The sequence below is a fragment of the Strix uralensis genome, chromosome 19, assembly GCF_047716275.1.
Source record: "Strix uralensis isolate ZFMK-TIS-50842 chromosome 19, bStrUra1, whole genome shotgun sequence".
Classification (NCBI taxonomy): domain Eukaryota; kingdom Metazoa; phylum Chordata; class Aves; order Strigiformes; family Strigidae; genus Strix; species Strix uralensis.
Window position 1 is genome coordinate 10,261,887 of NC_133990.1, and position 12,817 is coordinate 10,274,703.

Here is a 12,817-nt window from a genome sequence, read left to right on the forward strand (position 1 = left end):
ATCCCTCTCTCCTGCTCCTTGCCAAAAGCTCAAGGTGAAGAGTAAATGACAGGCTGTCACAAAGAAGCCATTTGGCCAGAGCTTGCATGGACCCGGCCAGCCCACGGCTCTTGCAGCAGTGCACAAATGAGCAAGTGGGATGAAATTCAGCTTTCTGCTGAAAGCACAAGGGCTTCTGTGCTGCTGACACCTGCAAATGCAGCAGCTCTTACCACTCACCCAAGCGATCCCAGCTGGGGCTGTGTTACTGCCATGGGGTTTGAGTTGTGCCTTGGGTTTGTGTCAGCCCCTCCTGTGAATTATATCAGCTGGGTTGGGGCCAGGCAGAAATGCAGTCTGTGTGCTCCCTGAAGTACTGGGACTTTTCCCTGGGCCATTTGTCATCAGAGAGAGGCTGCAGTTGGAGCCTTTTATCTGTAGTTTGGGAATGAGTAACTGGTGAAAGAAGAGGAGGGCAGGTTTGCAGGCAGCAAAGCCCCTCAGCAGAGCTGCATCTAACCACAGTCCTGTGTCCACATCCCAGGTTCTTGATGAAGCCCTGAAGATTTGCAATTACATCTTCACTGTTATCTTTGTCCTGGAGTCTGTTTTCAAGCTTATCGCCTTTGGATTTCGTCGCTTCTTCCAAGACAGGTAACAAAAGCTCCGTCTTGACTGCAGGGGCAGCAGCAGGTTTCTGGAGACAGCTGCCCAAATTCGGGGTCCTGGACCCTGATGCTCATCCTGGTGATGTCAGTCTCACATGTGTGAACGCTTTTTGGTGTGACTGATTGAAACCTGAGTAGGCGGAGGCTTGGGATGTGAGTTGGAGAAAGGATTGTGCACGCCAAGGAGTGTGATTGCACCACTTTGGCCCTTGGGAGTGGACAAAATAGGAGTGAGTCTCACACTGAGTGGCTGGTTCTCTTCTCACACCAGTTGTATGTCAATATAATCAAGAGGATCTGGTGAAGTGACAGAATTTATGTCAGGAAAGAGAATCTGTTCCTGAGTGGAAATGAAAGAGAAAAGGGACCTCTTTTTATGCAGATGTGGAGCAACAGATGAAATTGCTTCTTTTTCTAGATTTTCACTTCTACCTCACAAATACAGATTTTTATGTCCTTGGTGAATCTTTCTCCTCCCATTTTTACCTCCTTCAATGTTAATGGCAAGAGTGCTGGCACTGCGCAGGACTTGACATGAGCCCTTCAGCTCCTGGGGGATGGTTCCACCCCTTTCCCCACGTTTCAGGTGTCCGTGCTGGGATTACGCCTCTCTCCGACCTGGCACGAATCCTTGGGGTCTTTTCTTTGCCCAGCATGATTTTTGTTGCAAGGACTGGACACGGGGTCTGATTCTTTCTAGGGCAGATCTCATGCTGAGGTCCACAAGTGTCATGTCTAGAGGTGGCCAGACAGATACTGCAGCGTCTCCCCTGAGGTCTGCAGCCTCTGGGTAGAAAACTGCCCAGCTTTTGTTTCTGTTTCCCCTCAGTCAAGAATATCTTTGGAATTGGCTGATTTTCTAATGAGATGCATTAGTTATAATGATTTCATAACATAACTGCTTTTGTATAATACCCTCAGAAAAATGCTGCAGATTCATTTGAGTGCTAGAACTATTGAAATGACTGGAATTCATGTGAAACAAGCTACCTCCCCTTGCCAGCTTCTTAGTAGATGTTAAACTTCATTTTGTGTTGTCTCCAGATGGAACCAATTAGATCTGGCAATCGTGCTGCTGTCTATCATGGGCATCACTTTGGAAGAGATTGAGGTGAACGCTTCGCTACCAATTAACCCCACTATTATCCGAATCATGAGGGTTCTCAGGATTGCTCGAGGTGAGACGAATAAAGCAGAACTGACTTGTGTTTGAGGCGCAGGGTCCCCTCCAGGAAAGAGTTAAGCATTGGGAAATGGTTCTGGGGCACATCCCCATCACAATGTGCACAGCTCTGGCACCAACAGGCTGTAAACAAATAAAAGAACAATGGGGGAAAATACTTTTGAGAGGCCAAAAAGCTGAGCCAACTGACCATGTGTTTCTATCTTAAGAGGACTTGAAGGCTTAGAAATAAAGGATAAATAGCTGTGGCTGTAATCCCGGAGATGTACCTGGAAAAAATATGCCAGTCAAATCAAAGCCGTCTCTAACGGGTATTAGAGAACACAAGCTCGAGAACGTGGGCTTTAAAAGACAAGCATCTAATAAATTTAATTTCCTATGGGACTTCGGATCTCACCACTTGGTGACAAAGCATGCCTTGTCACTCTGCATCCATCTGTCCTCTCAGACTTGTAATGACACGTACCCGAGTTGGGAAGTCAGCTTCTCCAGGGCCTGATCTTTCAGAACAGGGAGGTCTCAGGGCCGAATGATGAAGACGTAAAATGTGAGTGCTCAGGCCCTTAATAAAGTACTCCCAGGCCCTCCTGAAGGGCAATGATAAGCTCTGAGGCATAATTGCTCTGATTGCAGCCCTCATCTAAACAAAGAAGGAACTGGAGAAGAAATGAAATGCTGTGTCTCAAGGCGGGAAAAAAAGTGTTTTTCCTGTGCATTGGATTCCTTACAGAATTAAAAATATATGCGGTTTCCAATTGGAAATGCAACTTTCTGTAAGAGATGTGTAAATCAGTTCCTCAGTGAATCATGTATGAAAGCGGGTAGCCTACAGAAGTGGGAAAGTAGCCTCAGGGCTGGGAAAGGAACTGCTCACAATAACCAGAGGAGGAAGGAGAAGGGTCCAACACAGAGAAAGTGGGGAAAGGAAAAGCCAGGCAGAATGATAATGCTTTCTCCAAGTCTCAGGATAGGTGATGCTGCTATTCATGGGATTTTAATAGTATCCAAGCAACCAGGAGTGATATAAAAAGGCCAGGGACTATAGTGGCTAGTGGAGAACACTTGACATGATTTCACATTTCTCTTCCTATAATCTGTGGCTCCTGGGAGAGGGACTGAGTTTGTGCCTCCGCGCTAATGCTGCCGTTACCAAATTACAAACGTGTTTTCCGCAGTGTTGAAGTTGCTGAAGATGGCTGTAGGGATGAGAGCCCTGTTGGACACCGTGATGCAAGCACTGCCGCAGGTAACCCACTGCCATATCAAACCAGATCTCCTCTGGCCCAGAGCTAATTTCCTATTGCAGAGGAATGCTAATCGTTTTATCTTTACTGTCATTAGAGAATCACATTTCCCTTCTGAAGCACAGTCTGAGATAGAGTCCTCACATTGAGGTCACTTTTCCCCTGAAGCAATTTAAGTTTTGGATTAAAGAATACAGCAAGAAACAGGTCTGGAACAAAAAAATCAATGAATGCTCTTTTTTTGTGTTTTTTTCCCCCATTTCTTTTTCTCTTTCCAGGTGGGGAATCTGGGTCTTCTCTTCATGTTGTTGTTTTTCATATTTGCAGCTCTTGGAGTGGAGCTGTTTGGAGACCTTGGTGAGTCTCCCTGTGCCGGTGGAAGGGGTGGGAGCGGTGTGCAAGCGGGGGGTCTCACAGCTGTCCTTGGTCCCGCAGAGTGCGACGACACGCACCCCTGCGAGGGGCTGGGACGGCATGCCACGTTCAGGAACTTTGGGATGGCCTTTCTGACTCTCTTCCGAGTATCCACGGGAGACAACTGGAATGGGATAATGAAGGTAAGAGACCCACGGAAAATGAGTATTGCTTATAATTGCTTAATGAAGCCATCCACTCTGCTCCAGACTGGTAACGATGCAGCAGTGAGCTGGTCTCTTCATTCATGCACTGGGCAAAGTCTCTAATTTTGTTCCCTCCTCTCAGCAATGCGGTGCCTGTGGTTGCAGATGGTTGCAGTCTGCCTATGGCAGACTCCATATATTCCCTTTTTTTAACCTAAGAGAGCAACTTAAAAGAAGGGGAAAAAATGAAGGGACTTATCTTTCAAGTAAAACATGAGTTCAGCTCAGTAACATGCATTAGTTTTGTTTTTTTCCTTAAAAGTCTCCAGTTACTATTATTGCTGTTGGTATTACTTTGTGGGTTTTTTCCTGGGAAAACCCAGGTTTCTGAGAGAGAGTCTTTCTTAGGGGACAGCCATAAAGGCGTGCTGTTGTGAAGAAACCTGGCCTATGAATATACAGGGTGCTAGCTAGTCCAAGGGAATCGCTTCTCTCTCCATTTGTAGCCCGTGGTGAGCAATAGGTGGCTAAACTCTTAATGACAAGGGGTGAACTTGAGGAGAGTGTCTGCAAGCCCAGCTGCTGTGGGATAGCTGATGGGGTGTAGCTGCACCCTGCTTTGCCCTGGATCTGTCTGCCACGTGCTCGTGTGTTTGGTCTCTAACCTGGTAAAACAGCCTTTTCTTTAGGAGCAGCAGGGTGTCGATGTCTGTTGTTGCACACCCCAAGGACAATTTCCTCTAAGCCTGCTTGTGGTGACTAACACAGAAACGTAAGGTTTTACTGGCAAGTATTTTGCTATTCTAGACATGAAATTTGCCCAATCTTCTCAGTTTTCTTCATGAAAGCAGAACCCATTGCAGTCAGATGACCAGACAATAGACCGAGGTCCATGCTGGAACCTCTTCACATCCCTCCATCATTTCCCCCCCTGTTTCCAGGACACGCTGCGAGACTGTGACCAGGAGTCCACCTGTTACAACACTGTCATTTCACCCATCTACTTTGTCTCCTTCGTGCTGACGGCCCAGTTCGTCCTGGTGAATGTGGTGATCGCCGTGCTCATGAAGCACTTGGAGGAGAGCAACAAGGAGGCTAAGGAGGAGGCAGAGCTCGAAGCAGAACTGGAGATGGAAATGAAGACAATCACCCCCGGCCAACACAGCCCCTCAGACATCTTTGCATGGACAGGCAGCACCGGTGGAGAGAGACCCGAGAGCCCCCCAGGATGTACCAATCCCATGCAAATCAAGGTGGATTCTCAGCTCTCATTAGCTTACCCTATGGTGAGAATCTCAGTTGGAGGGTGAAGAGGGCTTGACCTGCATATTTGCTAGGGGAAGACATGCACGAGTCGGTAATGAAGGAGTGGGTGTACTGTACGTCCAGGGCTTGTATTCCTCACTGTCTGCTGGCTGGCTGTCGCATGGCGTGGGAACCGATGCTCCAGGGAAGAGACCCTAGACAGGTCTCCAGACCACCTTGATGCATCTGTTCGGAGGTAGAGAGCTTTGCAATTTGTTCTGGAGATATGCCCAAGCCACCAAGTTCAGAGCTAGCTCCAAATCTGCTCTAATGCAGAGTCTGAGCTAGGTCCTTTGTGATAGCAAAATCATGAGCATAATGTGTTTGCTTTTCTAATGCAGACCATGAACCACAACATAAAAGAGGAATAAAACTTGGCTAATCTTTGCTTAAGTATTAAATTTGTTTTATGTAACCTCAATTTAAAATCCATCCCCACAGTCAAGCCTGTAAGAAAAGATTGTTTTAACAATAGAGGAATCCAGAGGGGACTCAAACCTGAGCTCAGCAGAACTGGTGGCAAAACTCCCACCAGCAGGAGCAGTGCCGGAGGAGGGCTGTAATGTGGTAGCTGCTATGAGCTGCAACAAGTCTCTCTAAAGCAGCACAGTTCCTGGATGAAGAGTCGGTTTGAGGAATTGAGAGGTGAGATCAAGACCCAGACAGGTCCTCCGGGAGGGAACTGAACTGGAATTATACAAGAAAAACAGTCCAGCCTTTTTTTAGTCTTAGCTGATTGCAAATTGGGTTAAACTCTACACAGACCTCATTAGCTTTTATTACATCATGATTTCACAACAGCATATCTTGGCTTCTGCCTGGGGTGGACTAATGAGTATTCTAATGCATGAAAAACTCATTTATGATCTTTAGTCCAAGGGTGAAAAAGAATAAATCCCTGCTTAAGCTTTGTTTCAGTTCTTAAGCTACTGGAAATTTCTGGTGCCATTAGGAGTCAGTGATGTCTGAGATGGAGTCCAAAGCTGCTCTTTGGCACAGGAAAAAGGCGTTCAGGGTAATATGGGGAAATCCAGACTCATTACATCCTCTAGGAAGAAACAACGTGTCCCAACTCTTGTTGTACATGTTAAGCAGAGTATTGGCAAACTGTCCTCAGCACTGTTGTCCTGCATCAGTCCTCACAGTGGCAAAGAGAGAAATTGCAGGACAAATCAGTGGGAAGGATACCCTCAGCTCTTCAGTCTCCTAAGCTTGCCCTCTCTGAAGGTGGCTTTGGGAAAGGCTTATTCTAGTCATAATCTCCAGAGTATGTTTCTTGCTCTTTCACTCAAACAGAAGCCTCAAAAACCTCCAGGAGGTTTTATTCCGACTATTTATTCTCCCAGCTCAAATCTTCAGGAAAAATCTGATGCTTGAGCACGATAGCAGAGGAATACAATTCCCAGGACATGACCCTGCAAGGACATGTGGTCAGCATGCTCTTTTGCTTGCCTATTCCCCAGGATTTTTGCACTGTGTGCTGTCTGACTGTAATGACGGTTCTCATTTCATTGTATGTAGCAGGCATTCCCTCCATGAAAGGTGCAACCTTTAAATTGCTCCCATGCTGCCTGCAAAAGCCAGACCCTGCTCTGTATAACCTCCCGTTGTCTGTGCTGTGGCCAGATGGTTTGAAGTTGGCCAGGACAACTGAGGCACCTCAACACATGACTGGCCCATGGATTAGTGACCTGACATGTGTCCATCCTGGGCATCTGCAGCTTTTATGGGCAGGATGCTCAGCTTCTCTTCAAGTCAGGTTGTTTGAATTTAGGTGACCCCTGGATATGGATTTAGGGGTCAAATATTAGGTCTTACTCAAAAATGTGGACAGTGGGTATAGAAACCTTACAGCACTAGTGTCCTGTAGAAGTTCACAGCACCAAGTGTCAAGACACTGCTATACCAGCCCCATTATACAGCTCAGATCCCAGAAGTAACCAGTCGTGTTTGCTGAGAGTGAGAATTGTCCCCGAGGAGGGCCCTGAGTGGGAGCAGCCACAGTTCTGGGGCAGCCGGCGTCGGCCCCGTCTCTAGTAATGTCTGAGAAAGCTGTCACTGCTCACCGTGATATTACTGCACTGTTCTCTCTCCTCTCCTGCCTCACCTCTCCTGTCCCGTTGTTTATGTTACTGCTATTCTTCCTGAACGTTTCCGTCTCCCCTGCCTCCCCTTCTGTTTTTTTTTTTTTTCCCCCTTTTGTTTGTTGGGTTTTACACACTGTCCTTTTTTCTTTCTGTCTCTGTCCCTTGCTTTTTTCCTCTCTCTCTCTTTGGCTCGCTCTACCTTTCTGCATGCTATACACCACCCCTCCTAGGAAAGGCACTTGTTTGATACCATATCACTGCTGATCCAGGAATCTCTGGAAGGAGAGCTGAAGCTGATGGACAACCTGTCAGGCTCTGTGTGCCATCATTATGCCCTCCCAGCTCCCGAATATTACAACTCTGAGAACCAGGTTAATATTCCTAATTTCCTGCAAAGTCTCCATCCAAACTCGATTTGACTGAAACCTTTAATAGAGAGTTAAAGTTCTTTACTTTATGTAATGTAGTCACAGGGATTTTGAAGCGTAAGTCATTTTGACTTTTTCTGTGGGAGTTGAGATAATATCTTGGTTTATGATGTTGTATATCAATGCAAGAGGAAAAGTACAGGCTCTGAGTTTCCCTCTTCGACACAGTAAGAAGTTTTTCACTGGGATTTACTGTTCATGAGTGTTGTAGGGAAAATGTACAAAATCCTGTCTCCATCCTGCAGTGGGGCTCTTGTATTTGGCTTCTTGCTCCTAACCAGGGCTCTGCAGCAATGTCAGGACATGTCTGCAGAGCCTGGAGTACGGTGTGAGGTTTCCCCAGAGCACAGCCTGAACTGGTGGGGATCATAAAGTGCTCTCTACATTTTGTGCCTACTTACACTGCATGAAAATCCAGTTTTGAATGATTTTCCTAAAGAGGCTTCTTGCAAGTGGGTCATTGTAAACTAGATCCTCATCTCTGATCTGAACTGAATTTGGAAGGCAAAGGCAGCCCTTATTGATGTACTTAAGTAATCGTGTGCTCCAGTGCTTTCTCGAACAGGGCCTGTAATGCTTGCTTAAAATTAGTTCATTTACTTCTTAGAATAAAATACCTACCTTCTCAAGCATGCTATTCTTTAGAGCAAATATTTTCCCTAAATCACAGCAGTGACCATAATAATAATTCAAGCATACCTATTTTTTCCTGCAGTTGGAATTGAGCAAATTCCACATTTCTTGATCTATTTTTTTCCCTTTCTGGCTAAAAATAGCAGAAGTTTTCCTGTGAAATCAGTGTGCTTATTTATGAGCTCACTGACACTCTAAATTATCCAACTCGGTGGTTCATTAGAGGAAAGGAACAAGCTTAGGTAAAATAAAATCCTACTGCAGGTCTTTATATAGTGGGATAACCTGTCTCCCTCTGATTGCTGTGTATCACTTTCCAGATTGAGGTCTATTAAGCTATAGGAAGTGGTTGCCTCAAGAATTGCCAGAGGAATAGAGACAGTAGCTTTGGCGGGGAAGGCAGAGGGTCAGTAGGAAACTCAGCTGTTTGGAAAATTTTTGTCACAATATTTTTCACCATAAAGTGCTGCTGCAGCAAGAAAAAAGGTTTTGTTTTGACATTTTTGTAATGAAAAAATATAGCATTCCAGTTTGCAATGGCTTTTGCTTTTAAAATTTAAGCTATTTTATATTTCCCCCCCTGTAATTAAAACTCATATAAGTCAGTTGAATGTTCCCAACAAAATGTTTTGAAGGCTTCAAACTCAATTTTGGAAGAGGGGAGGCTGAAGGGGGGGTGATGTTTTGTTTACATTTTGGCTTTTCTGTTCACACCATTTGTCATGTTCTCAGGCAAGTCAGGAATTTAGAGCAGCACTGGGACTTGCTGAAAGCAACCTGATTAATAGCAGCTCCCAGCGGAGCCGCTCTGTCAGGCAGGAGCTGCTGGTGTCCACCACGCTCTAGCACAGCCTTTCCCCACACACTTGGGCTCCGGTCGGTGGGTCCCCATTCAGGATCGCTGTCCTTGTGCTGGCAGCCTTTGCAGCGATGCTTTTTTGGGGAGCCTCGTATGAAATCAGGAGCTCCTCCAAAGCATCTCTTTCATCCGTTGCCAGCGGACTGTGTTAGAGGAGATATCAAACCCAAGGTTAGATGAGAGGAACCTGACCCTCTTACTTATCTCAGCTGAAGTTTTGAGCCTCTCAAGGTTCACTCATTACTGAGTTTAGTTCACCCCACTGATGCCATTTCTAAAGTGAGAAAATCCAGCCCTTTGACAACTTAAATGCAACAGATCTGGGCCTCTGTGGTTTCTCTTGGAAGATATATTGCTGCTGAAAGTCTTTTCAAGCATAGAGGATAGGAAAAGAAAATGCACAGTGAGAAATGAAAAGGAAACACCTGGGACTTGTCCAGACCAGGCAGCCCCTGCAAACGTGAGCCAGGGCTGCAGGTTGCCTGATGAAATGCTGTCCCCAGTGCCGTGGGCACCAGCCTTAGACACGTACCCAGGGTGGGGATCTGGGGAGGGCTGAGCCTGCACTTCAGGGCGAACATCCCTCCCTGAGGTGCCAGCAGCAGGGATGCTGTTCTCAGGGAGATGCTGCAGTTCCTTTTTTCCCCTCTTTCTCTCCAAAACCTGGAGTGATGTTTCACATTTCTTATAAAAAGAGCTCTGCGTTTAGGGAGAGAGCTTCATCAATATTTTTATAAAGATTTTCATCAATTTCTTGAAAGCCTTCAGCGGGGATGCGTTTGTGCGAGAGACATCGGTCCAGGGCCGGTGCAGCAGTGCAGCACCTGTTCCCAGCTTGGGTTTGCTCAGAGCTGGAGGAGGCTCTTGGGGCCAGGGCTGGGGTGGCACTTGGGGGCTGAAAGACGCAGGTGGTTCATTTCGTAGGACAGTTATTGATGTTCACCCAGGCACTGGAGGCTCTTTAGCAGACCAAAACCCACTGAAGGCACCAAGAAGGCATTCACTGACCGAAATCAAGCCTTAAGTTTCTCCCTGTCCCTGTTTAGCCATTAGGAAGTTAATTATAATCCCACCTGCCTCTCGGGGAGCAGGAGGTCCCCGTACCCTCCTGGAGTGCAGGAAGAGGCACGCTCCATACCCCACCTGCAAAATGATTTTGGTGTTGGGGAATCTTTGTGGACTCAACCAGATAAGCTTAGAGGCAAAAAAACCAGCATGGTTATTGGGTAGAAACAACTTTGGAGAAGTCAGAAGATCTTGAAGCCTCTTGTATTTGGTCATAGCCAAGAGGGTAAATATCTCTAGTATGAAAGTAACGTTACTTTTGCTTCTTCATCTAGACAGAACAGCAAAACACAATGCTAGCATTAGTGTATGGTTTTAAACTCCCTCTCAGATCATGGATAAGCATTTAAGTATGAACGTCCCACTCTTTTTTTCATTTCTTTGTTATACTCCATTTCTTTAACGTTCTGTCCCCAGTAGCAACGTGCATGATGTAGCTTCTTCCACTGCAGGGATATTGCTTTAGTGTCTAGAACTATTTAGATTATGATACTTTTTTTTTTTTTTCTCTTTTCCAAAAGATTTGTGTCCTGGTTTCTTATGCTTAATCATCTCTCCCTTTAGATCCCTCTAGCTGAGATGGAGGCTCTGTCTCTGGCGTCAGATATTCTCTCTGAAAAGTCCTGGTCCTTAGCTCTGACGGATGACTCTTTTCCTGATGATACTAACACACACTTACTTAATGCTCTGGAAAGCAATGTACATACACTGGTCACTGTATAGTCTGATGTTTACAGGGTTCGAAATACTGCTTCCACCTCTCTGCACCTGCCTAATGGCATTTTCAGTTCAAGTCCATTTCCAAATAGCACCAACCTTTCCCCTGAACAGGACGTTGTCCTTAATGCCATTAGGTCCTGGGTTGTTATCAGTCTTGTCCACAAACTCAGCTCCTCGCGAGGAACAAGTATTTATTCCTATTTTTCCTTTGGCATCTTATGTAAAAACTGTGTTTTCTACAAGTAAAATAAATAGTAAAAAAATGCTTTGGAAAGCATCAAGGTTGAAATTTCCTCCCCATCTGAAACAAATTAGTGATGCTGCGTGGAAGAGGCACCCGTGGGCTAATGAATCATGTGTCCTCTGCTGAGGGGTCATCTACAACCCTTTGGTTTGTAATGGATTTTTGTCTTTATGAACACAGGCACCACAAGGCTTTTTGCATCATTGGTGCCAGACTGTTTATTTTACAAATATCAGATGGGGATCTCTCCGAGATGCTGCTTGTTTTGTGAATTCTTACTAGCAGTCATCCCACTGGGAGGAAAAAAAAAAAAAAAAAAAAAAAAAAAAAGTTTGGACTATTTTGTGTCTTTTTGAATGAAATAACCAGTATTTTGAACCCTGCCTTAACCATCTCCTCTTTGAAACATTAGACATTTTAAGCTGTGTAGCAGTCAAGTGCTTTTTTTCTGCTGTACAATAGACATAACTCCTTTTCCAACATTTTTGGATCATTATTGTTTTCTTTGTTGTTGTTCATGTACCTGCCTTTGGATGTTTGTGTTGTTGATAAATTTTCTGCCATTCTAGTCGACTGTCATCCTAATTAGCACTTATCTGGGAAACATCTCTTAAACCGTGACAATATTTCCCATCATGCTTCATGGCATCATGTGCAAAAGATTTTGTAAACTACATTTAACATTTTGTGTGGGACTTTCTGTTTCAAAATTAGTCTGGAGAGCTGGACTGAGGAGAGAGCCCTTCTAGTTCTGAATCAGATTAGGCAAACCTGTTTGACAGCATAGCGAAGTCTCAAGGGTATAGCCAAGAGAGATAGTTTTTCTCCAAAAAAAGCACAAGACCAGGTTGAACAAAGCATTTTGTGAATTTTTGTCAATATCAGTGAAGCATTTTGGTCAAAACAGTTTCCCAAACTCCTAAAAAACTGCAAGCTTTCATTGAAATATTTTCTAAATATGCAATATTTTTACACTTCATTTAGACACAACTTTAGTTGAAAAGTATCTCAGAATGTTTTGTTTGACTTAAAATAGATTTGGGTTGGGATTTTTTTTGGTTCATGGAAAACTCAGATTTGATTTTCAGTCAAGCCAAAACAACATGTTTTTCAAAATTACCAATGAACCAAAAAGTCATGTGCTCCCGCTGCTCTGTTTATGAGCTGGACTTGGAAGATCATTTTGCAGCTATTTTAAATGGTTTTCATGAAGATCACTCATGAGATTTCCCCCAAGATGATCAGAAAGTGGAAACAAGCCCACTGTGGTATTGGATCCTGTCAATGAACCTAAAAGTTCATTAAAGTTTGGGTTTGGATAGGATTTCAAATCCAAATTCTCGTGTTCAGATCCAAATGGTTTTGAATTTAAAATCTCAGGTTTCAGGCCCTCTTTCCTGCTTTAAGCTAAACAATATGAAAGCTAAATGGCATAAACATACTGCTCAGAAGGGGAAGCAGGGAGGATCAGAGAGGTTTCCAAAACCCAAGCCTCAGCTTTACAGCACAGGTTTCACTCTCCTCCTCTGAGCTATATCAGGAGACTGCAGTCTCTCTTATCTAGGCTGTATCCAGGCTCTATCCAAATCAGCAGGTTCCCGAGGACTGAAACTAATGCTGCAAGACAGTGCAGATCCATTTCCTTCATTAAATTTACAACACTGGTCTTCCTTTTTTTTTCCTTTTCTTCTTTTATCCACATTTTTTTTCCTTTTTGTAAATTCCTTTTAATCTCATCATGTTTCTTTCCAAACAAAATGCCATAGTGAAATTTTATTTTTATGACTGAAGGATAAAATTGGGAAAAAAAATCTCAGTGTTTATTTCAGAAAACTTGTAATG

At 44.5% G+C, this 12,817-nt stretch overlaps 1 protein-coding gene across 14 annotated transcripts in view; it reads left to right on the plus strand.

Moving 5' to 3' along the window:
• CACNA1G (calcium voltage-gated channel subunit alpha1 G) overlaps window positions 1-12,817 on the plus strand; it is a 149,839-nt gene that overhangs the window by 124,848 nt on the left and 12,174 nt on the right. For 8 of the 14 annotated variants that reach the window (XM_074888963.1, XM_074888948.1, XM_074888956.1 and 5 more), the window contains 8 exons: window positions 524-633; window positions 1,692-1,825; window positions 3,006-3,076; window positions 3,353-3,431; window positions 3,510-3,631; window positions 4,576-4,920; window positions 7,257-7,397; window positions 10,576-10,710. In XM_074888963.1, coding sequence (XP_074745064.1) covers window positions 524-633; window positions 1,692-1,825; window positions 3,006-3,076; window positions 3,353-3,431; window positions 3,510-3,631; window positions 4,576-4,920; window positions 7,257-7,397; window positions 10,576-10,710 — 1,137 coding nt within the window. The remainder of the gene's footprint in view (window positions 1-523; window positions 634-1,691; window positions 1,826-3,005; window positions 3,077-3,352; window positions 3,432-3,509; window positions 3,632-4,575; window positions 4,921-7,256; window positions 7,398-10,575; window positions 10,711-12,817) is intronic. The other 6 variants (XM_074888950.1, XM_074888952.1, XM_074888962.1 and 3 more) reach the window with 6 other exon arrangements.